Source organism: Dasypus novemcinctus, chromosome 3 (genome assembly GCF_030445035.2).
Source record: "Dasypus novemcinctus isolate mDasNov1 chromosome 3, mDasNov1.1.hap2, whole genome shotgun sequence".
Taxonomy (NCBI): Eukaryota; Metazoa; Chordata; class Mammalia; order Cingulata; family Dasypodidae; genus Dasypus; species Dasypus novemcinctus.
In genome coordinates, this window is record NC_080675.1 from 39,321,507 (window position 1) to 39,347,599 (window position 26,093).

Below are 26,093 nucleotides of genomic sequence, written 5' to 3' on the forward strand. Positions count from 1 at the left end.
CACCACCAGATTTTTGTTTTTTAATTGTTTCCAAATTATCTACTTTCTGTTTGCACCAGGATCCTGTATTCTTCCAGAAGTTGACAAGCTTGGGCAAGCACTTTTTTTTCTGACACATAGGTAAAAGCCCTTTATAACAATGGTTTCTGTAAAATGAAATCTTTCCCACAACGTGGTGGTTGGTCCATAGAAGTAGTACTTTGGTAGTCAGTTTTCTACAGCAAGTATAACTTGGCAATAACTATACTCAAACTTGCGGTTATTTGCACTTATAATAAAGGAAAGAACGGTGAATTTGGTGAAGCAGAAGTTACCTTTCTGGTCCCCTTATCTCAATCTCCCTATAGTGTTGGGAAATTTCCTGGCAAAACCTATACCACTGACTCCCCTTCCCCAACACAAAATAAAGAAAAAGAAAGAAAGAAACTCTCAAGCCCACTTCTTCCAAAAACATATTTAAACTCTGCAGAAGTTTAGGAGAGGAAAGTATGGTTAGGATTCTCTGTTCCACTAAATTAGGAACAATTCATTTTGGTAATTGTTAAAAGCGTAGCTTTTGCTTAAGAATAAAGCTATCCTTGTTACATTAATTACCAAGAATGTTAGGAATTGGGTCCTCTGAATACCACCAGCAGTATCAAAATCAAATGTGGGCAGAAGCACTTAACCTCTTATAAGAATCACCATTTTTCTTTTACCGAGTGCTATATAGATCTTTCCTTATATATTCAACAAATCATATTGAACACTGTGTTTGTATTTTTAGTCCTGCCTGATCTGGGTGGGCAACTCTGAATACACTTGACCTCCACTGGTTGTGATGCTATTTAGAGATCTTGCCCTTAACCAGGTAGATTACAGTCTGATTTACAAAAGACTCCCCTCCACATCACCCTCCCCTCGTTACTAGGCCTTAACTCACTTCTCTTCTTCTAATCCCATTCTTTCTTCTTTACCTCCATCTCTTTCACAACACCTCCATGATTTTCTCAGGGCTGGGCTTCAACATCGTCGGTGGGACAGATCAGCAGTATGTCTCCAACGACAGTGGCATCTACGTCAGTCGCATCAAAGAGAACGGGGCTGCAGCCTTGGATGGGCGGCTCCAGGAGGGTGATAAGATCCTCTCGGTGAGAACTGGCTTTGGCCTCCGCTGTTCTTGCTCCCTAGTCCCTATGTCCTACCTCTAACCTCTTCCTTGGGAAGATTCCTGCCTTCTTTTTTGGATCTAGAAATATCCAGACTGTAGCACTGAATGGAAGGGGCCTTGATCAGTCATCTTTGCAACTCTACCATTCGGCATGAAAGATAATATCCTCATTTGACAGACAAGGCAAATTTAAGCCCAGAATGTGAAATTATTTGCCCAAGTTCAAAAACCACAAAACAGGGAAAGGTGAAAGACTGGTATGTAGAAAAGCTATTTAAAACCCACAGTTTTTGCTTTTCTTCCATTATACTTCATCACTTCCATTTTGATGTTGTTATATTTATTTTAAAATACATTTTAGATTACATAAATGTTACATCAAAAATATAGGGTCTCCTGGGAGCAGTTGTGGCTCAAGAAGTTGAGTGCCTGCTTCCCACATAGGAGGAGGTCCTGGGTTCGGTCCCGGTGCCTCTTAAAAAAAAAAAGCAGCAAACAAACAAGAAAACCAAATTAGGGTAGCCAACATGGCCCAGTGGTTGAACACTGGCTTCCCACGTACAAGGTCCCAAGTTCAATCCCTGGCCCCAGTACCTCAAAAAAAAAAAGAGTATATGTAAGGTATTCCCTTATACCCCACCCTGTCCCCACTCACATTTTTCCTATTAATAATAACTTTCATTAGTCATCACTTTCTTTTGATGATAAAAAAATATGCCTTCTTTTGGGTGAATATCAGCCCTTATAACTGGATTTGACTTAACTCCAAAAGAGACAAAGAAGGAAGGCAGGAATTACATGTCCTTTTCAAATTCAAAGCCTTTTTACCCATTATTAAGATAGTTACGTGTCCACTGTGTTCCCATTTTACTCTGCTAATATCTATAAGAAAATATTTATTACATGGTAACTATTAATTTTGTTATTTTCTGGAATTTCTTAAAGGCAGGGACGAGATCTTTTTCAACTTTTTATACCCTAGCACAGTGCTCAATATATGTTTACACAAATGAATAAGATAGGCAAATCAGACAAACTCAGAAAGGTTGACTGATAAATTATGGTCCCGAATTCCCCTGGTTTTAAAATAAATTAGAATAAGCCTAAAGTAAATCAGAGTACCAGCAAAATAAGAGTTTTAAAACTTATAATGCAAAACATGACTTTCACCCTACTTTTCATTTCTACTCCTTACCATTTGGCTATCGTGTCATTATGATGCTATCATATAGGGGATACCTTGGAGATAATCATTCTAAAGATTGTTTACTTTCAAGTCTAGCTCAAGATGGCTAGTTTATGGGTACTGTGCAGAAAATTGGTATAAAGAACTAAGAAGTGTTGATAGGAATAAGATACTATGTAGGATATTCCTAGGAATTAGGGCTGATTTCAAAGGGCTAAGTTGATACAGAAGGAAATAAAGCACTAGGTTAGAGAGTCTAATGAAAAGAACCCCCCTACTTTTTCTCCAAATGGACCATGAATGCATAGTCTAAAGAGGAAAACTCCTCTTTGCTTTCTCTTGTGAATTGAATGGGGCAGGAGGACTGGGTTGGGAAAAGTTGAAATAAGTGAATGAAGTACAGACTTAGAGAAGTCTGGAATGATATAAAAGAATTTAGCATTAGTCTCAAAAACCTGATTTCAAACCTACTTTTATAATAAGATATGATTATCCCTTTTAAGAATGTATTATAGTTTTGTTTTTAATTCTCTCATTTGAATTTCTCCTCATGCTTTTCAATTAGTGATTAAAAGTCATATGTGTGAAGATTCCTGGTCCTCTTGGTTACTTTCCATTGGACATTTCTGCCATCCACTCACTTGGTGTACACAGTACACGAAGGCAGAGATACACCGGAAAGGAAATAGAGAACCTCCATCTTTTCTTTATTTGGTATCTGAGTTTGTAAGATATCAGGTTCAGCAATCAGGTTCTAAAAGTCTCGTCAAGGTTTTCTTGAGGACTTCTGGAAAATTGCATTGGAGTAGGTTGACCAGGCTTAACTCTCTTACCAAAACAATGGAGGAAGGGCAAAAATCTCCCCAAGAGAGTTACTTTGGGACTCTGCAGACCAGGAGAGTGCTACACATCATCAAGAAGGAAGAGGGGCAGAGAGACAAAAAGGCTGAAATGAAAACCCTAAGTTACTTGCCCCCACAGCTGGGAGTGATACTCATCCATCACCCTCCAGGTGAACAGCCTGGGTAAAACCTGTGGTTCTCGGTGGCCAACTGAGTTGGGAACAGAGGTCTTAATCCCCAGGAAGAGGGAAGGTGTGGTGTATGGCAGAGGTTTCTCTTGAGTGAGTTTGGCCAGCAAAGGCTATTTCAAATCTCCGCCCTAGCCAGCCTCACAAATGGAGGTTGAAAGAGACACTTCCAAAGAAAGATTGGCTGAAGACCACCACCTACTGGCAGGCCAGGAAACTGCAAGAAGAAAAAAACGTTTTTGAAGTCTCTCATGTCCCAGGATCCTTGGATCTGGTTTGTGCTGCTTTAGTGGATCCCAGGCACTGTTTAGTTAACTTAAGGTGGGAAATTTCAAAGATTAGAATAAGTTGAACCAAAAATTAAAGAAGAGCCATGAAACAAAACCACTAGGCAAGAGAGAAAAATTGACCATCATTGTAAATTGACCAACATAATCAGATGCCTAGACATCAACAGAAAATTACAGGCATTACTAAGAATTAGGAAGAGATGGTCCAGACAAAGGAACAAATAAAAACTCTGGTGAGACACAGAATTTAAGACATTAATCAGTGAAGTTCACAAAAATCTCCTAAATTGATTCAAGCAATTGAAGGAAAATATCGCTAAGGAGATAAAGGATATTTTCTTTGTTTTGTTTTGTTTTTTAATTTTTTTTTCTCTTTGTTTAAAGGATATTAAGAAGATACTTGGTGAGCATGAAGAACGATTTGAAAACCTGCAAATAAAGTAACAGAGCTTATGTGAATCACAGACATAATACATGAGATTAAAAATACATTAAACTGAGAACAGGGAAGCAGATTTTGACTCAACTGATAGATCATCTGCCTACCACATGGGAGGTCCAGGGTTCAAATCCCGGGCCTCCTGACCCATGTGGTGAGCTGGCCCATGCACAGTGCTGATGCACACAAGGAGTGCTGTGCCATGCAGGGGTGTCCCCCCGCATAGGGGGAGCCCCATGTGCAAGGAGTGTGCCCCGTAAGGAGAACCACCCCACATGAGAAAAGTGCAGCCTGCCCAGGAGTGGCGCTGCATACACAGAGAGCTGATACAGCAAGATGACGCAACGAAAAGAGATACAGATTCCCAGTGCTGCTGACAAGAATGCAAGCGGACACAAAAGAACACACAGCGAATGGACACAGAGAGCAGACAAGGGGAGCAGGGAAGGGAGAGAAATAAATTTTAAAAATAAACTGGGAACAGATGTATTCAAGTGGTTGAGCTCCTGCTTCCCATGTACAAGGTCCTTGGTTCGATCCGCAGTACCTCCTAAAAACAAAAACAAACAAATGAAAAAAACAACTCTAGGGAGCAAATGTGGCTTAGTAGTTGAGTATCAGCTTCAAACATACAAGGTCCCAGGTTCAAACCCCAGTCCTGGTACCTCAGAAAAATAGGCATATAACAGAAAATTTGAACTGGCTGAGGACAGAATTAGTAAACCAGAAGGCAGAGCATCTGAACTTGAAAAGACAGGAAACAGGAAGTTGTGCTTCTGGAAGGAAGGTCAGGGACAAGATGGTGCTGCTGGTGTGTGTCTCTCTGCTCATCAAGCTCAGTCACTACTCTGCCCTGTTCCTCAGCATTGTTTATGGAGCCAAGCACTACAGTTATCTAAAACTTCAGGCAGAAGAAGAAAGGAAGAAAGCAGCTGAGGAGAAAAAGAAACAGGATGAGCTGAAATGTATTGCAGGAGAATTGGCAGAAGCCCAAGATGACAGCATATTAAAATGAGGGATTGACGTAAGCTTGGTTTTTTTCCTGGAGCAGTAATGAGTGAATAAAGCTTTCTGTGATGTTAAAAAAAAAAAAAAAAAAAAAGATCGGAAACAGAAAGATAAAAGAATGGGAAAAAAGGAACAGTGTCCTGGGTATTGAATGACAATTCAAAACACACAAATACTTGCATGGTAGGTGTCCCAGAAAGAGAAGAGAATGGAAAAGGGACAGAAAGAATATTTGAGGACATGATGACCCAAAATTTCCCAGCCTTTATGAAAGACATACATATCACTATCGAAGAAGGACAACACACCCCAAACAGAATAAATCTGAATAGACCTATTCTGAGACACCTGCTATTCAGAATGTAAAATCCAGAAATAAAAGAGAGGATTCTGAAAGCAACAAGAGAAAAAGAATGCATCACATATAAGGGGACCTCAATAAGATTGAATGCCAATCTCTCATCAGAAACCATGGAGGTGAGAGGCAGTGGTATGATATATTTAAGTACTAAAAGAGAAAAACTCCAGCCAAGAATTCTTTATCCAGCAAAACTATCTTTTAAAAATGAGGGTGAGTTTAAAGTCTTCACAGATAAACAAAAAGAGAGTTTGTTACCAAAAGGCTGGATTTACAAAAGAAACTAAAGGGACTGCTCAGCAGCCTGAACAAAAAAGACAAAGGCAAAAGACTTAGAGAAGAGTGTAAAAATGTGGATTATTAGTAAGGATAACTTAAAGGTAAAGAGACTGAAAATAATAAGATATGACAGTGGAAAGCCAAGGATAAAATGGACTGAGTAAGTAGTGCCTTTATAGTAATAACATTGAATGTAAATGGATTGAACTCCCCAATCAAAAGACATAGGCTGACAAAATGGATTTTTAAAAAATGAGGCATCTATATGCTATCTACAGAGATTCACCTTAGATGCAAAGACACAATCAGACTGAAAGTGAAAGGTAGGAAAAGGTATTCCACGCAAATAGTAAACAAAACAAGATTTGAAGTAGCAATACTGATATCAGTCAAAATAGATTTTAAATGTAAAATTGTTATAAGGGTTGAAGAAGGTTATTATATACTAATAAAAGGGGCAATTCACCAAGAAGGTAATAGTAATCATAAATATTTATGAACCTCTCTTGGGTGTCCAGAAATACATGAGGCACACACTGACAAAACCAAAGAGAGAAATAGACTTGTCTATAATAATAGTTTAATACACCATCTCAGTATTGGATTGGACATCTGCCCAGAGGATCAATAAAGAAACAGCTTGAATAATATGATAAATGAACTAGACTTAACAGACGTTTATAGAGCCTTATGCCCGGAAACAGCAGGATATATACTTTTCTCAAGTGCTTATAGATCCTTCTCCAGGATAGACCATATGTTGGGTAACAAGACAGGTCTCAACAAATTTAAAGATTGAAATTTGTCTGATCATAATGGAATGAAGCTGGAAATCAATAACAGAAAAACGGAAAATTCGCAAATATATGAAGATTAAACAACATACCCTTAAATAATCAGTGGGTCAGAGAAGTAATTGTAAGAGAAATTAGTAAATACTTTGAGGTGAACGAAAACATGAATATAACATATCAACATCTATTGTGTACAGTGAAGGGAGTGCTGTGAGGGAAATTTATAGCCTTCAATGCTTACATTAAAAAAGAAAAAAGAGCTAAAACCAAAGATCTAACCGCAAAATTGGAGGAATTATAAAAATAACAGCAAACTAATCCCAAAGCAAACAGAAAGGAAGAAATAACAAAGAATAGAGCAGAAATAAGCTGAGAACAACAATAACAAAAATAGCAATAGAATGAACAAAACAAAAAGTTGGTTCTTTGAGAAGATCAGTAAAATGAACAAACCCTTTGCTACACTGACAAAGAAGTTAGAGAAGATGCAAATAAAGTCAGAAATGAGACGGGGCCTTACTACTGAGCAGGCAGAAATAAAAGATCATAAGATACTATGAGCCTTTCCTTTCGGCTGCGCGGGCAGCAAGATGGCGGTGCAAATTTCCAAGAAGAGGAAGTTTGTCGCTGATGGCATCTTCAAAGCTGAACTGAATGAGTTTCTCACTCGGGAGCTAGCTGAAGATGGCTACTCTGGAGTTGAGGTTCGAGTTACACCAACCAGGACAGAAATCATTATTCTGGCCACCAGGACACAGAATGTTCTTGGTGAGAAAGGCCGTCGGATCCGGGAATTGACTGCTGTAGTTCAGAAGAGGTTTGGCTTCCCTGAGGGCAGTGTAGAGCTTTATGCTGAAAAGGTGGCTACAAGAGGTCTGTGCGCCATTGCCCAGGCAGAGTCTCTGCGTTACAAACTCCTCGGAGGGCTTGCTGTGCGGAGGGCCTGCTATGGTGTGCTGCGGTTCATCATGGAGAGTGGAGCCAAGGGCTGTGAGGTTGTGGTGTCTGGGAAACTGCGAGGACAGAGGGCTAAATCCATGAAGTTTGTGGATGGCCTAATGATCCACAGTGGGGACCCGGTCAACTATTATGTTGATACTGCTGTGCGCCATGTGCTGCTCAGACAGGGTGTGCTGGGCATCAAAGTGAAGATCATGCTGCCCTGGGACCCAAGTGGTAAGATTGGTCCTAAGAAGCCCCTGCCTGACCACGTGAGCATTGTGGAACCCAAAGATGAGATCCTACCCACCACTCCCATCTCAGAACAGAAGGGTGGGAAGCCAGAGCCGCCTGCCATGCCCCAGCCAGTCCCTACTGCTTAAAAGGGTTTTCTTGACAACTGGATCGGGAGTCTGGATGTTGCTCTATAAAGACGTTTAATAAAACTTTTTAAAAAGAAAAAAAAAAAAAAAAAGATACTATGAAAAACCATACACCAACAAACTAGACTAAGTAGATGAAATCAACAAATTCCTATATGATCTTATATGACCTATATGACCTTATAAGAAATAGAAGACCTCAGTGAATCAGTCACAAGAGTTCTGAAAGTCATCAAAAACCTCCCAAAAATGAAAAGCCCAGAACCACATAGTTTCACAAGTGAATTCTATCAATAATTAAGATGATCTAATACCAGTCTTGCTCAATCTCTACCCAAAAAAATTGAACAGGAGGGAATGCTACCAAACTCAATCTATGAAGCCAACATCACCTTAATACCATCACCAAATAAAGATACTATAAAAAAAGAAAATTACAGACTAATATCTCTAATGAATATAGATGCAAAAATCCTCAACAAAATACTTGCTCACTGAATCGGAAAAACATTTTAAAAGAGTTATATACCATAGTCAAGTGGGTTTTATCTCTGGTGTGCAAGAGTGGTTCAACACAAGAAAATCACTTAGTGTATTACACCACATTAATAAAGTGAAGAAGGAAAATCACATGATCATCTTGATGCAGAAAAGGCATTTGACAAAATGCCTCCTCTCTTGATAAAAACATTCTGAAAAAATGGAAACTTTCTCAGCTTTGTAAAGGGCGTGTCTAAAAACCGCACAGCTAACATTGTACTCAATGGCAAAAGAGTAGAAGCTTTACCACTGAGATTGGGACCAAGAAATGGATGCCTACTGTCACTACTGTTATTTAATATTATGTTAGAAGTTCTGGCTAGAGCAATTAGGCAAGAAAAAGAAATATAAGGCACCCAAATAGGAAAAGAATAAATCTTTCACTATTCCTGATGATAATGATCCTATACCTAGAAAATCCTGCAAAATCTACAACAAAGCTACTAGATATAATAGACATCTTCACCAAACTGGTGGATACAAGGTTAATACACAAATATCAGTGGCATTTCTGTGCACTACTAATGAGGAATCTGAGGAGGAAGTCAGAGAAAAACATCCCATTTATAATACCAACTAAAAGAATCAAATAATTAGGAATAAACTTAACCAAGGACATAAAGGTCCTGTATTTAGTAAAATACAAAAGATTGCTAAAAGCAACCAAAGACTTAAAAAAATGGGTGGACATTCTGATTGTGGATTGGAAGACTAAATATTGTTGAGATGTCAGTTCTACACAAATTGATTTACAGATTCAATGCAATCCTGATATACCTCCGGCAGCCTTTTTTCCCCCCCAGAAATGGAAAAGCCAGTTCTCAAAATTATTTGGAAGTTTAAGGGACCCTGACTAGCAAGAAACTCCTTAAACATGAAGAATGCAGTTGGAGAACTCTCACTTCTGGACTTTAAGTCACATTACCTAGCTACAGTGGTAAAAACAGCATGGTACTGGCATAAAGATAGACATATAGAACAATGGAACCGAACTGATTGTTCTGAAACAGACTCACATCTGTGGTCAAGTGATTTTTGGCAAGGCTGTCAAGCCCACTTCGCTGGGTCATAGCAGTCTGTGTAACAAATGGTGCTGGGAGAACTGGATATCCATATCTAAAAGAAAGAAAGAGGACCCTTATCTCACACCTTATGCAAAAATTAACTCAGAATGGATCAAAGGCCTAAATATAAAGATAGAACCATAAAACTACAAGAAAATGTAGGGAAACATCTTTAAGACCTGGTGGTTGGTAACTGGTAGTTTCTAAAATCTTACACCCAAAGCACAATGAAAGACAAAGTGGGTGAATGGGACCTCCTCAGACTTAAACACTTTGTGTTCTGAAGACATGAATTAACTTGTCAGTTTAAGAAAATTTTAAAGATTGAGAATGGGTTTTTTAATTAGAGGTATAAAAAATTTAAAAAAATAAAATGAAAACGTAGTTTAAAACGATGCAGTTTAGTATTTCAATGAAAATCACGTGCTCTCTAGAATACTGGGACCTAGGTACCATAGGTGAAGAAGGACTTGAACAGGATAGGTGTTAAGAAGAGAGAAATATTATTTGAAAAACTCCTGTTTCAGGTTATCCTGAGACAATTCGAGATTCTAAAACATCAGAGAAAACAAACACTACTTACTCATCTCCTCTGGCAAGAAATAGGAAGCACATTTTTAAGGACTGCCAAAAAAAAAAAGCAAAAAAACAAAGTAAAACATGTTTCCCCACCACTAAAACACTATCATCCCAATTCTCTGAACACTGAGTCATCAAGATTTTCTTGCATGTTGCAAATATGCCATTTCACAAGTCCAATGAAACTTATGCCATGCTTTATAAAAGCTGAAGTGGCAAGTTCAGCATTAGGTACTCCAAATGAGGCCCAGTGGACCAGCAGCCTGGACATCACCTGGGAACTTGTCAGAAAAACAGAATTTTAGGATCCATCCCAGACCTACTGAATCAGCTCTGTACTATAACAAGATCCCAAGGTGAGTCTGTGCATACTATAGTTTGAGAAGCATTACTTGTAGGCAATATTTATATTTTTCAAACTTTAGAAATTATGACTTGAAACAGTAAATGCATCTTATATATATAATTGAAACAAAAGTTTAATAAAACTACCTTTTCAACATGTGATGCATTCTGATATTTTGTGTTTTCTTGTAATTTCTCCTTGTAAAAAATTAAATATGGACCTTCCTCCACTGGATTGATTTCAAAATCTTCTAATGGGTCAACAGACCTATAATTGGAAAATCCCTAACATAGGGTATGGGAAATGATTAAATCTGTGGTTACACAGTGTAGTAGTCAGCCAAAGGGGTGGTGATGCAAAATACCAGAAATCGATTGGTTTTTTAAAGGGTATTTATTTGTGGTAGAAGCTTACAATTTTCAGGCCATAAAGCATAAGGTATTCCCTCACCAGTCTTTTGCCAGGGTTCAGGTTTCCTAGGTTCTTCTCTTCCCAGGTTTCATTTCTCTCTGGGCTCAGCTACTCTGTTTTCGCCACAAGGTCCATTGTAGACTATGAGGCTCTCTAGGTTTTGCTTCTCTCCAAAAGGTTGGCTGTAGACTATCAGGCAACTGGCTTTGTCTCTCTCTCCAGGGCTTGAGTCTCTGGGCTCATACGCTGTGCTCCTCTGTATGCTTACTTCCCAGCCTCCAGCTCAAAACTCCAACTAATTTCTCTGTTCTGCCATGTAGTTTTATCTGTGAGTCCCCACTCCCTTGGCGGTCCTACTGATGTGGCCCATTCAAAGCCCTAATCATAATTTAATAATGCCTAGGTACAGACCAGTTTACAAACAATCCAGTGTCTATTTTTGGAATTTATAAACCATATCAAACTGCTACACATGGAGTATGTATTAAATAGGGGAAGTAGGCTGGGAATGGAGACCAGTTAGGATTAGGACCAGTTCAGTTTAGTTTAGAGCTAGTATCAGTGATTCTCAAATTTCTGGAATCACCTGGAAGGCTTGTTCACAGGTAAGAATTAACATTTCTGACAAGTTCCTAGGATAATGCCCCTGGCCCAGGAACTAAACGTTGAGAACCACTGGTCTGTATTACTAAGGATAGTGAGAAAGAGAATGGATTCCACAGATATTTAGAGGTAAAGTCTATAAAACTTGGTGGTTAGTCACTATGAAGCTGAAATCTGTAAAGAGTAGGTAAATATTGAACAGTAAATTCAGCTTTAGAGTAGATCACATTGTGAGGGGCAAAGGAATCATAATCATGGTTTGTTTTGGGGGACTGGTTTATCTTAGATGCAGGAAGAAATTCCCTTTGCATTCATAAAAAGTCATCTGTTTTGGATTTTGTTTTAAATAGTAGTCAGAAAAATTACTCTCTTATCCTTTCATATTAGAATACCTTTAGGCGTTATTAAGGGTATTGAAAGGCATAATTGTCCTAATTGGCCTAGTGCTCTTTAGCATCTTTTTTTGCCTAATATCTGATGTCACCAGTGTCTTAGCAGAAGGCTCAGGCGAGGGCCAAGATTAAACATTGAGTCATGGGCATGTAGAGCTGCTATAGAGTCCAGGCTTTACTGCTTTGTGTAATGTTGAGAATATGTTAGTCAGGCTCTGTGCCCTTATTTCTTTTGCAGATTGCACTCTCCAACCAAACCTCAGAAGATAATGTGACATTTGTTTTATGCTCAAGTGTTATGTAAGACACTATGTCAAGTATTACAAGAGTTATAAAGATGAGTTGAGATACAAGTTCTCCAAGTTATTTACAGTAGAATGTAAAGTGATACATGGCGTAGTTCAGTTAGAGCTTTAGGAGAGTTAAAGGAGTTACGCAATGTGGAGATTCAAAGAATTAAATCAGTCACATCTAGTGGAGGTATCTACAAATACTTTGTCAACGAAGTGGCACTTAACTAAATTGCTTTGTTAATTTTAATGCTACTTCAATATATACAAATGAATTAAAATATTGATATATAAACCATTATGTGTTTATATAACTCTGAAGTTTAAAAAATGTATAATATACAGGCGAAACTGCAAAACTAATAAAAAATCAATTAACAAGATTAATGTGATAGATCGTGATATGTTGCTGAAATAAAACCCTTGCTTGCAATGTGAATTTGTATAGCTTAGTATTTTAACGTGAAAGCTTTGGGACTAGGCTGCATGAGTTTGAATCTTAGTTTTGCTACTTCCATAATGTGTGCCCATGGACAAGTTGCAGAGCCTCTTATGCTTCAGTTTTATCATCTGTAAAATGGGGGTTCCTAACTTAAAGGGCTAATGCGAACTAAGTAAGTTAATACATGTAAAATGAATAGACAGCTCAAGACTTGGTAATAAGCGTTCAGTCATTCCTGGCAATTGTTATTATGATGAGTATGGCTTATTTTAAGCTCAGTATTCCTGCCATTGACTGTCATGTAGTGACTCAGTTTTCCCATTTGGATTCAAATTACTATGAAATCTTGGTTCTTATATTGGGCTATGACATTGTTTGGCGTTTGTTGTTATGACTGCATTATTTACTTATTTATCTGCCTCTGTTCTTTTTCTTTTTTAAAAACTTTATTTGAATTTCAAAAAATAAAATAACAGATAAAAGGCAGTTTAATATGTGGAAACATCCCTTTTAAAAATCCTGTCCAGGCACATTTATCTTATTTAATCCTAAAAACAAACTCAATTGTTTCTCCAGTGTTCCAAAAAATAAATAAATAGCATAGTTTGGTTAAATGACATGACCAGGTTCTCCTTGTTAATGAAGAAAATGAAAAAAAAGGCTTGATCATTTTCACATCTCATAAAACTAAATCCCCTATTCTTGTTCTTTTCTTTTACAATACCAAAAATACCTATTTGTTTACAATGAGAACACAGTTATCATACAGGCTAGATTACTTGAGTATTCTCATTACAGACAGCATTCTGACATTCATTCTTTCCCCCAAGAGTTAAATAGAAAACTGAAATATTGAGAATTCAGTGTAATGGTTCTAGAAATCCTGAAATTCCTTCCCCATGGCAGATCTACCAAGAACATCAAGGCATAATCAGAAGGCATCAAAGTCCATCAACTAGAAAATCCTGCATTCATTTCTACGCTACAGATAGCAGAACTGATAATTTTTAAGATCGATCTTGGAAGGTAAATGAAAATTTTTTTAAAGAGAACGACATACAAGTAGTGGGTATAGCTTGATCACAATTATGAAGGTAAGAATATATGTTTTATGTCCCAGGATGAGTAAGTTATGTGATTTAGGTAGAAAGAAAAGATGCTGTCCTGCAGTCAGCAGTGACTTCAAACACCAAATCCTATAGTCCTTTCTCAGTCTTTAAACCACATCCTCTCTTCAGCAATTCTCCCCTCGCTTAGATTTTTATACAGTGCAGGCCATGCTATATCCCTGAGAGTGCAGCACAGGGTACATTTCGCTTGAAACCAAGGTCGGGCACCAGGCTTTTGTAACCATTCTTGCAAATAAACCCTGTAGGGAAGCAGGCTAATAATGCTCATGGAAGACATACAAATACAGTAACAAAATCTGAAGTGTCAAATGGAATAATCAGGAGATAAGAGGAAGGAGAGACCACTTTATTTTTAATCCCCCTTAGTGTAACTCCAGATATCCTGTGGAAACCTCAGTTCTAAGAAACAGTTTTGAAAATGAAAAAAGTTACTTTGAATTCTAAATAACTTCACCTACTGTCCTAGCCCTTGGAATATTTTTTGTAGGAGTTTGTTTTTAAAGGTTTGATCACATCATATTAAGTCGTTGGCTTACAAGAGTTCATCTTCTCCCTCTTACTACCCTTCCTTTGCTATTTTTGACAGGTGAATGGCCAAGACCTAAGGAATCTGCTGCATCAGGATGCTGTAGACCTTTTTCGTAATGCAGGCCATGCTGTATCCCTGAGAGTGCAGCACAGGGTAGGTTTCACTTAAAGCTAGGGACAAGGCACCAGGTTTTTGTAACCATTCTTGCAAATAAACCCTGTGGGTATTATTATCAGTGTTTTAGTGTTTTTTATTTGTTTGTTTGCCTCTTTCTTTATTTTGCCTCCTTTCCACCACCCCCCATCCCTCCACCTCCCTGCCCTCTGAAGAGCTTTTGTGGCACAAGCTGGGTACACTAGTACTTCGCTCATCATTAAAGGAAATTCTTAAACATTTGCTTGCAACCCAGGGCCTAGCTTCAAGATAACATGCCTTAAAGACCAAGTTTGACTGCCAAATTAAAGTAGATTGGGGTGGGAAGCAAACCAATTTTACTTTTTAGTGGAAAAGGAACCATATGTTTGATCTTGAAAACTTGTAGGTGATAGATCCCAATATATAAAAACTTGACTGCAGAGATGGTAGGTATCCTTATACTCACTATATTCTGTTGTCTATCACCCTATGAAACCTTCTCTTAACTTGTTGACCCTTTTGACCAAAACTCTAATACTTACGGAGGAACTCCAGGAAAAAGGAAGTGGAATTTAGTCAAGGTAGCACCTATCCCTGCCTCCATTTCTCAGTTCCTAGTGTTTTATAATTTGGATTATGGGAAGGGAAGCATGGGTAAGCATTACTCCCATAGTATTTAAGATTTCTGAATGAATGTATTTACAACACAGGTTCAGTGTATCTTTAAAATTGCCCCCTCTTAAATTGGTGCTTTCTTTGCCTTACTTAGCTTCTGAATGAGACTTCAGAGACTGAATAAAAGTTTGAGAGAAGAGAGTGAAAAAAAAAAGAGGGCAAGACAAGAAAGATACCTGAGAAAATAGCCAGAGTTGCCATCAGAATCTTGCGGGCTGTTGGGAGACAGTATTGGTAATCATCTACTGCTCCCTTGGATCCTTTTGTTTCTAAAGCATGGGAGAATTTTTGCAATAGATAAAGACTAGTAACATGTGGTTAGGGTTCTTTTTCAAGGCATAAGGGAAGTGATTTTCAGTGCTCACTTTTTGGGAAACATCCATGAATAAATTCTAATAAAAAAGACTTATCTTGTCAGAGAATTGGTCTAAACCCTAAAACCTATGTCTTCCTGTTGAGCATGCTGTCCCAGAGGAAATCTCATTAGGAAATGAATGAAAGATGGAGTGATGAAAGTAAGGGTAGTTTGTGTACATTCCTACCTTTGAGATAGAGAGGTGAGGGCTTCATGGATTATAATGAAGAGGTTAAATCTAACTGAAACAAGATGAGGCTATAATTGTAGTAATTTGGCTATTAAAAGTTGATATTAAGAAGGGCCTCCCTAAAATATGGCCAAAAGGAAATATATAGGCAGTTGAAAATTATAACCATCAGGATTTGATTTCTTTTTACTTATTTACCTCTGAGTCTTTTGCCTCTTCTACGTAGATTTTGTCTTCATATATATCTCATATGAAGATTCCATTTTAGGACGGATTGGGTACTTCCTGGGAACTGGAAAGCATTTCCAAGTAATGGCATTGTGCCTACATTAATACTGCTCAGATATACTTTTATTACACTCTGATAACTGGTGAAGTAAACAGTTCTAGAACGATGGACCCTTCCTCCCACCCTCCACAATACTTTCCAGTACCCAGTAGGCTTCATCTTATATTTCCATTTTCCTGGTATAATACAAATGTAGTGAAGTGGAGGTGGTATAAAGGTATAAAGAGGTTATTTAACTTGCCTTCATTGATCCCCTTAGGTCAGTAGCACAGCAAGATCAAATGCCTCCCCCATAAAACCTATTTCTTTCCAAAGTATCAGTGGCAACTGATGCATTAGATCAAAACAAATAAGAGAGGACTTAGTCCCCTAGGGAAGTGCTTGAGGTTTACAGCTTTGGTCGTCTAGGGACCACAGACCCAGGTGATGTTTTGACTTGTACACTTCAGTTGTGATAAACACACATTGATTACTAGAGTTCACATTTTTCTTTCCCTTCCAGTTACAGATGCAGAATGGACCTGTAGGATGCCAAGGTGACGGGGAGCCAAGTGGCATTCCCATAGCCATGGTGCTGGTGTCAGTGTTTGCCCTCACCGTGGTAGCAGCCTGGACCTTCATGAGATACCGACAACAACTTTGACGAGTTTACTTTCCTCCAGTGCCCATGACGAAGTTATATTTCTCTCTTTGTCTTCTCACTGCCATTCTCCCATATCTTTCCCTCTCTCTGCATAGCCAACACATGATTTAAAGTGACTGAAACCCAGAACCTTGCTGTTCAATATCTGCTGGATATCCTCATATTCTAATGCAGAGTATAGGTATAGTTTGAAGGAAAGCTAAGAAAAGACTTGCTGAGAACAAATGAAGAATTCTGTATTTTACTAGGACCACCAATAGAAGTTCAGCTATCACCCAAAGAGAAAAAGGTCCAGTCTTCCCATCGCCATGGCTAATTCCTTTTTCTTAGCTGGCACACCTCACAAATCAGTTGCATTCGATGAAAGGAAAAGAGGATTTTTCTCTATAGTGATCTTTCTTGGGATGTTTTCGTGGCCTTTTAAAATTTCTTTCAACTACACACCTGGGTGCCTATAGCAAACAAAAGTGAATAAGGGGAACAATTTTACTTTTTAAAAAAAGCAAATATATATACATACATGTGATGATGTTGCTTTATGGAGCATTAAAGAAATGGGAAAGGAGAAGCTACTCTAGTTTTCCTTAGGGATGATCCTAATTGAAAAAACAATTTTTTTTGAGGTTGAAACTGGGATCTTGTATGTAGGAGGCAGGTGCTCAACCACTGGGCTATATCTGCTCACCCCTAATTGAAGAATTTTAAGAGATTTATAGAACATTTATAGTAGAAGTGAGGGAGTGACCCAATCTATATCATTAAAGAAAAAAATACTGAAGCAACTAACAAAAATCTTGGAGAAACAAAATTTCTTCTCATAATAGCTATGGTAACATTGAGGTAAACTGCCATAATCCAGCTCAGTTTACATCAAATCTGTTTTTAAAAAAGCTTTGAGCTATAGAGAAATTATGCCAACCTTTGGGCTACCTGTGTGACCTTTTTGATCCTGTTAAGTGATCAGCTAAAATGACTGTGGTCAGGGTAACCCAGCAGAAAACTCTAAAAAGAAAAACAAAAAACAGCGCCTCTAAGGTGGCATCTCAACTCTCACAAGCTACCTACTAGTAATTTTTATTTCTAGTAATAGGCAGAATCTGAGAAGGGACTGCCTTCCTGGCAGGATGGGCATGGAAATAGCTCTGCTTTTCATTCAGTTAAGCTAAGAGGGTCTGGATTGCTAGTTTTTCTTGAAAGGCTTTAAACACTGGCTAGGGCTTTTAATTAACAGTTTTGCAGGGAAGGGGGGAAAATATGTTTTAATGGAATAGAGGAGTTTGGTGGGTGTTTCATAGGGAAGGCATGGGAGGAGGAGGAGGAGGAGGAGATTGGTAGAAGGGTGCTAGGGATTAGGGAATATCAGGGATACTCCTGAGATGGGAACCATCCAGCTCATGTGGTATATTCTTCAAATATACTGGCAGACTGTAGGCCTTTATGTAATTTTGACAAGAAGATTACTAGGACTTTCCCTCAGGCAGTCAGTTGTATCCAATTTTTAACAGAGGGTCTAGTAATTTTATGAAGGTTGATAAGAAATCTGTTTTGTCAGGGCACTTTGCAAAGAAGTAAAATACATGGCCTCCATCTTACAAAATGTTCAGCATCATTAGTTGTATCGTTAGGGCAGTATTTATATTGCTGACAGCAAAAGAGAAAAGTTATTTAGAATTGCGGCAGTTGAGAAAGTTCCCTGCAGGAAGGGAAGAGCTCACAGCTTAGTTAAGAGAACTCATGAACAGGAGCAAAGTTAAAAGTATATTAAGTCAAATTACAGTTAATAATAAAAGAAATGATATCATGAAGAACACAATGCAGCAACAAAGATATACAGACAACCATCACATTTTTTTTTAGAAATTCAGAAAAAGCTGTCATGGTGGCATCAGGCTACAGTAGAAATAGAAAAGGAAGGCTTTTGAAAATGAAGTTCTCGGTACAAACTTGCTTCTGGGTCAGAAATTGGGATAGGGAGAAACTTGCTTTAAACAATCCTGACATAAAGTATTGCCTTTAGACCTAAACTCTTCAGTAACTTTGGGATTCATTTAAACAACTGTACTCATTGTCTGTTCCACAGAGAAACACAGTATCCCATTTCTTACCTCAACCAGCTGCACTGTGGAAGCATAACCTCTGGTGCCCTCCCTATATCTTGAAGCCACACGCAGCAGCTTCTGCAGTGGGCCTGCTCACCTCCTAGGAGTCACTTCAGGATTTGGACATTAACTCCTGAGATGACCTTGAAGTGAAGCAAATGGCAAGCAGAAAGGAACACTATTTAGTTTCTTTGTGTATGTAAATAAAAACACATCCCATCCCATTGTTGGCAGAAGTTTTGCTTTGGTTGATAATAGGGATTCTGATGCACTTTAATCACGTTTTTTTCTGGAATTAAATACCGTTTAAATTATTTTAATTTTAAGACCCTATACTTAAAACATTTGTCTATTCTTATTCTGTATTATACCTACAATTCTTAGAAGACGTTGTTAGCTTTTGTCCTTTTATCTCTTCCTGCAGAGTTTTAACTTCTGAACTACTCATTTTACTTAATTCCTAGCCATGTACAGCGGTAAAGAAAAATTAACGTTTGTTACTGCTTTCTGTGCCAAGGACTGTACTAAACCCTATTGGTATACTATTTGCTTATGCCTCACAACTACTGTTATACGGAGACTAAAGATGAGAGGATGAATTACGTACCTAAAATTACATTAGTAGTAATAGAACCAGGATTTAAACTCAGGACTTCAGGTGCCAGAATCAATGATATTTTCTCTCTGGTAGTATTTCTCGAAGTGTGGTCTCTGGAAAAAGTATGAGCATTACCTAGGAATTTGTTAGAAAAGCAAGTCTTGGGCTTTACCCCAGACCTTATGAATCAGTAATTCTAGGTGTGGTGCCCCATAATCTATGTTTCATTAATCCGTCTAGGTGATTCTGATACATACTAAAGTTTGAGACCCACTGCTTCATGTCAACCGACCCTTTGTCTCATGTTAAAATTTCTTGGAGGGCTTACAAAAGTTCTGATGCCTAGGCTGTACCACAGACCAATTAAGTAGGATGGGACTGGGGATGGGACTCAGGCTGCAGTAAAATGAAGTTCATGGGTTGATTTCCAGTGTGCAGCCTCTGTTGAAAACTACTGTTCTTGGCATTTAAACACAGATGCTATTTAAATTATTAAACTATATGCAGGCATTACTCTAGTAAAAAACGATAATTTTACTTTGGCCTTTTGAAAGTCCAGCTCTCCAAGTTGCCCCAAGTATAGATGCAGAATAAGAAGTGGTGCATTATTTGGCCCCTCATTTGCTAAGGACTGACCAACCTCCAGCAAAATGTATGATTAGTGGGCTTTTCACTTTATTAAATTAGAACCAAATCTTAGGACGTTGAATCTAAATGGGAACCAGGAAGATTCTAGGATCAATCTGTTAGGGGTGAGGAAAATAAAGGCTCAGAGAGGTAAGCTAATTTAACCAAGATTAAAGGCAGTCTGTTACAGAGATGCCCTTTCTGTTGCATATTTATGTCTTGAATATTTCTACTACGTGAATACATACAAAACAAGTCTTTTTCAGTCTTCCATGTTCTTTTTTGACCTTGAATAAAAATTAGAAGAACTGAAGGATATTGCAAACATCATCATTGGTATTGGAAGATTCCACAGAAAATCTGAGAAAGACCTTATATCAAATCCAATCAGGAGCCCTTCTGAGACTGCTTCTAATAGTTGTAAACTAGAGAAGTACGCTTTTTGACTGTACAATGTTTTTTATTGTGTATATACAATTTTTAAAACTGTTTAAAGAAATGTAGTAGCATAAGTAATGACGTCAAGTATAGGAGGGAGTGGAGTTTTATGTTGAACCAATACAGATTTTCTTCTAGTCAGTTTTAGTTGGAATTTATCTTTGGACAAATGAGTTTTCCCCTTCATTCAGCAAAATAGTAAATGAGGGCCAACTGTGGCTAGGTGCTGAAGATTCAAAGATATATAAGATTTAGTCATTCTAAGGTGAAATAGTGTTTACTTGGTGATCCTGATGTTAAAGTATTTCTCTAACTTCACCTAGAAGTTGAAGATTTGATTATGAAGCTCTCTTCTCTGTCACCTATGATAAGGTTAGAGTTGGCTGCTCTCCTGGGATATTAAGTCCCTTTTTGCTGTTCCTCTTTTTGCTGCAAATCATTTTGAGATCAGCACTCATATTCAAACAAGCAATTATGTACAAAAGGAAGAATCAGTATTTTCAGGATTTCTGTTCTGATCGGAACTGCCATAGGCTCTTGTTTGATTTGATTTTTATATCTAGAATGCAAAGCACTTGATCTGCTAACCCAATACATTTGATGTTACTGTAATTTCCTGTATTATAACAAAGAATTGCTTCTTCAAAGGAATCAAGTTATAGCAAACACTAGGTCCTTTTTTCTACAAATTTTCCTCACTATTATGTTCACTTTTCTTTTTGCAGGGGGAAAAGGGAAGGGGAGAGAGCTGGAGTATGTTTTCAAATGCAAGTCAGTCATTGAGTTGTTTAAAAACTTTGTATTTATTGTAACCATTAAATTGACAAATCACAGGAAAATGGTATGATCAGTCTTCCTATTTTGTAGATTTGCAAATGGAGACATAGATTTGAATCCCATTTTATTCCTGTATCTGCAATGCTGACTTGTATATAGTTACTGGATATATATGCATTTTACCCCCTAGTCCCACTACTTTTATAACAGTATTTTCGTTAGTTATAAGACTAAGATTATATTCCTTAGGAACCTTGTTTTGTTTTGTTTCCTTTCTACTTTGATTCTAATGAACATTGCATTTTACCCCCAAGTCCCACTACTTTTATAACAGAGTATTTTCGTTAGTTATAAGACTAAGATTATATTCCTTAGGAACCTTGTTTTGTTTTGTTTCCTTTCTACTTTGATTCTAATGAACATTGCATCCTTGGATATAAACAGCAGTTTCTCAGATCAGATAGATACCCTATAGCAACTTGGAATACATATGGACATAAAACATCTTCTGGAGTCTATAACTACTGATTTAAATATGTTAATGTAGCCATCACAATCTATGATACTATCTCCTACACTTTACTCCTTGATACCAGATTTAGTATATGAGATAGTATGTGCAAGTGTCTGGCTATGGCTAGCCTACTATAGGTATTCTATAAAAACTTGATGAATTTGTCATTGAATCTTTACAAGCCCTTTTTTTTTGTTCACCTTATTTCTGGAGACTTGATAAAATATCGCCTTATTTTTCTGCCAGCCTCTTAAACATAACAACTGTGACAATATAAAGAGGAAAGGAAGAAATCTAAATGACCAATTTGAGGCTTAGATGCAGAAGATGAGAAATGGGGCACTACCATTTGCTGCTAAAAATAATTGCGTAACAATTATTGAACTCTAACAATATTTTAGCTACTGTTTTAAGCCCTTTACATGTATTCATTTAAACTTCAAAACAATTCTTAAAGTAAATGCTGTTGTTATCTTACAAGTAAGCTAAGTGAGTCATAATGAGGTTAAGTAACTTGTCCGGGTTATACAGCTTTTAAGTGCCAGAGCTGAGATTTAAACCCAGGCAGTCTGCTCCAGGATTTGCATGTACAGCTGCCGTAACGCCATACTGCCTCTACTTTTCATGGTGCCAGGCATTGCATCAGGCAGCCCTTTTACATAACTAATGTCAGCAAATCCTTATAATTGTTCAAGGCAGTATTAATATCCCCTGACCCTTCTGTGTTCCAAACTGAACACTGATGTATTTCTGAGGAATGGCACTTTTAAAAAACTTTTAAGAAATAAAAGCCAGGGAAAGTCCAACCAAAATTTCTCCTGGTATATTCTGAAAATGTACTGAAGGATGGCCATTGTCAGTCATGACTGAGGACCCATCATGGCCAGGATACCTTCCAAGATTCAAAGATTCACATAAAAAAACTATAGCTATATTGAGTAGTTACCAGGAATTTTATGGAACTTATTTAATGTTTAAAATAATCCTACTAGGGCAAAATTATTCCCCTCTTTATAAAGATGGAAAAATAGGACTTTAGAGATGAGAAGTTATGTTCATAGGTACTGTCAGAATTTAAGAGACAAAAATTGAAATCAAAACCTGAACTTTTTTATGTGCTTTTTCTGTACCACAGAACATTTACAAGTTTATAATTTAAGTGGAAAATATGTAGAAAAACAACGTATTTGTGGAAAATTTATTTTGTGATAATCACAGAAAACTCTCTTCAGGTACAGACAGAAAATAGGGAATGAGACAGTAATGATAGTTTTCTACTACTACCGCTACTGTAATGGGTTCTATGTCCCCTCTAATTTCTCCATTTTCACTAATGCTCCAGAAATAACTGCACTATCCATAGGTAATGGGAACTACCCAGAAAACAGTCAACAACAGGGAACAAAGCAAACAAAACAAAAAAATTTAAAAACCCAAGCAGGAAAGACATCACAAAACCCACACACAATACCCTTAATTTTATTTTATATGCCTAATGAGTTTGATTAGCTCATTTCCCAATCCATAATAAATTAAAATAGTTTTGTTAAAATAATGGCCAGCCCTATTGCATGATAGGTCCTGGCATTGTATACCTACCTTCCAGAGCCCCAAGCAATCAGCTGGGAGTGATTCTTCCACGTCATAACTTTCATTTATCCTCAACCACAGTGGGGTAGCATTTCAAACTTTGCGCATGATGACAATGTTTAAATAGGAAGCACTCTATAGAAAAGAGGCTTTAAATCACCTTTGCTTGACAGCAACTGTTATCAAAGCAAAGGCCATTGATCTGTCCTTAGTACCTCCAGCCATATCAAATGACCCTTGATACAGGGGTCTATTGACCCTATTAACTTGAATCATCTGTTTGCTTTAAGCATTTTATTCTATTTCCCATTGACCATTACCAACTGTGTATATACTTTGTTCTTTTTTTTAAGTTAAATTTTATTGAAGTATGTCATTTATACATGAACATACATAATAAATGTATAGTAAAATTTGTGAATTTACAAAACAAACATACCATCATACAAGGCTCCCATTAATCCCACCACCACCACCTTTCATTGTTGTGAAACATTTGTGAAACTATGAAAGAGACTCGTCAAAATATTTAACCTTTATCTAACATTTGGTATGCTTTTCCCTCAACCCACCCAATTATTAACACTCTGCATTAGTACTATATAATCGTTATCATTCTGGATAAAACGGTCTCATATTTGTCCAGCTATCCACTGTCTATTATCCACCACTGGATTCTCTGTGTTAGATAGCCCCACGTTTTCAACAATGCATTCAAAGTGTACACTCAGTGGCTTTCATTTTCATCAGAGTTGTTCTGTCATCACCTTAGTCGGTTTTAGAATATTTTCATTACTCCAAAAGGAAAAATCCCATAGCCGTCTATACCCCGCTATTGTCCCTTACTATTGAAAAAAATATCTTCTTGCCATTGTTGCAAAATAATACAATATTACTATTAACTATCATCCATAAGTTACATCATAGTAATTTTCCCATGTATCACCATATTCTAAGCATTGTAAAAGAAAAGCAGTCTTATATTTATACTGTTAACCACAATCTTCATCCACCACTGAAATCAACATGTTATACAGTCCCTACATTATTCTGTAGTTTCCTTTCAATTGACATTTACTTCTACATACTACCCCTTTCAGCCACAATCTCATTTATAAATTAGCGGGCTTAGTTACACTCATTTTAATGTGTTACTCTCAGCTCTATTCATTTCAATACTTTTATGATTAACCTTTTTAATAATGCTACATACATTAAGCTTCATCTCCCATTCTAAATCCATCTTCTAGTAACCTATACTATAGAATTTACGTCTGTGAGTTTACTCATATTTAATTCTTGAGACCACACAACATTTGTCCCTATATATCTAGCTTATTTCATTCAACATAATTTCCTCTAGGTTCATCCATGTTGTCATATGCATCCCGATTTCATTTCTTCTTACAGCTGAATAGTATTCCATTGTGTGTATATACTACATTTTGTTTATCCATACATCAGTTGATGGGCCCGGGCTGGTTCCATACTTTAGCAATTGTGAATAATGTTATTATGAACATCAGTATGCAAATGTTAGTTCACATCTTCGCTTTCAGTTCTTCTGATTATATCCCTACTAACGGGATTGCTAAATCATATGGCAGTTCTATATTCAGCTTCCTGAGGTATTGCCAAACTCTTCCACAGAGGCTGTTCCATTCTACATTCCCACCAACAATAAAGAAATATTCCTATTTCTCTACATCGTCTCTAGCACTTGTAGTTTTCTGTGTTTTGTTGTTGTTGTTGTTGTTGTTAATGGCCATTCTATAAGGTATGAAATGATTATCTGTGTAGTTTTGATCTGCATTTCCTTAATATCTAGTGATATTGAGCATTTTTGTCTGTGCTTTCTGGCTTTCTGAATAGACACTTTTCCAAAGAGTATATTCAAGTCTTTTGCCCATATTTTTTAATAGGGTTGTTTGAATTATTATTGAGTTGTATGATCTCCTTATATAATACAGAGATCACACCCTTATCAGATATGTGGTTTCCGAAAACTTTCTCTTATTGAATAGGCTGCCTTTTTACAACCTTAACAAAGTCAGCTGAAGCACCAAAATTTACTTTTGAAGAGGTCCCATTTATCTATTTTTTCTTTCATTGCTCATGTTTTGGGTGTAAGGTTTAAGAAACCACCACGTACCACAAGATCTTGAAGATGTTTCCCTACATTTTCCTATAAGAGTTTTATGGTTGTAGCTTTTATATTTAGGTCCTTACTCCATTTTGAATTAATTTTTGTATAAGGTGTGAGATAGGAGTCTACTTTCTTTCTTTTGGATTTGGCTATCCAGTTCTCCCAGCATCATTTGTTGAATAGACTGTTCTGGCCTAGCTAGGTGGGCTGAATAGCCTTGTAAAAAATTTCTTGACCATAGATGCGAGGTCTATTTCTGAGTTCTCAATTTGGTTCCATTGATCAGTCTATCTTTATGCTAGTACCATGCTGTTTTTACCACTCTAGCTAAGTAATATGCTTTATTATTTTTTAAAGGTTATTTATTTATTTTCCCCCTTCCCCTCCTCCCACCCTGCAGTTTTTGCTGTGTCTGTGTTGTCTTGTCTTCTTATTTTCTCTCCTCTAGGATTCACCAGGACTCAATCCTGGAGACCTTTGGTGGGGAGAGAGCTTCCCTGCCAGTTGGGCCACCTCAGTTCCCGGTTTCTGCTGCACTTCACCTTGTCTCTCTTCTGAGGCATCATCATCTTGCTGCATGACTCACTTGCGCAGAGCACTGGCTCACCACTCGTGTACTCGTGCAGGCACTGGCTCACCACGTGGGCACCTGCGGGGGCACTGGCTTGCTGCATGGGCAAGCTTTCTCTTCTTTTTCACCAGGAGGCTCCAGGGATCAAACCCAAGTGCTCCCATATGGTAGGCGGAAGCTCTATCACTTGAACCACGTTCACTTCCCATATATGCTTAAAAATCAAGAAGTGAGAGTCTTCCAACTTTTTTTTTTTTTTTAAGA

At 37.5% G+C, this 26,093-nt stretch overlaps 2 protein-coding genes across 2 annotated transcripts in view; both read left to right on the plus strand.

Annotated features, from left to right (window-relative positions):
• Positions 1-26,093, plus strand: part of LOC105744138 (synaptojanin-2-binding protein) — a 136,998-nt gene that overhangs the window by 34,169 nt on the left and 76,736 nt on the right. The window contains exons 2-3 of the mRNA XM_058293195.2: positions 994-1,130; positions 14,240-14,335. Of these exons, the coding sequence (XP_058149178.1) occupies positions 994-1,130; positions 14,240-14,335 (233 nt within the window). The remainder of the gene's footprint in view (positions 1-993; positions 1,131-14,239; positions 14,336-26,093) is intronic.
• LOC101416384 (small ribosomal subunit protein uS3) lies at positions 7,088-7,948 on the plus strand. The gene has a single exon (XM_012530924.4). It carries the CDS (start codon positions 7,125-7,127, stop codon positions 7,854-7,856), a length of 732 nt encoding a protein of 243 aa, XP_012386378.1. The 5' UTR covers positions 7,088-7,124; the 3' UTR covers positions 7,857-7,948.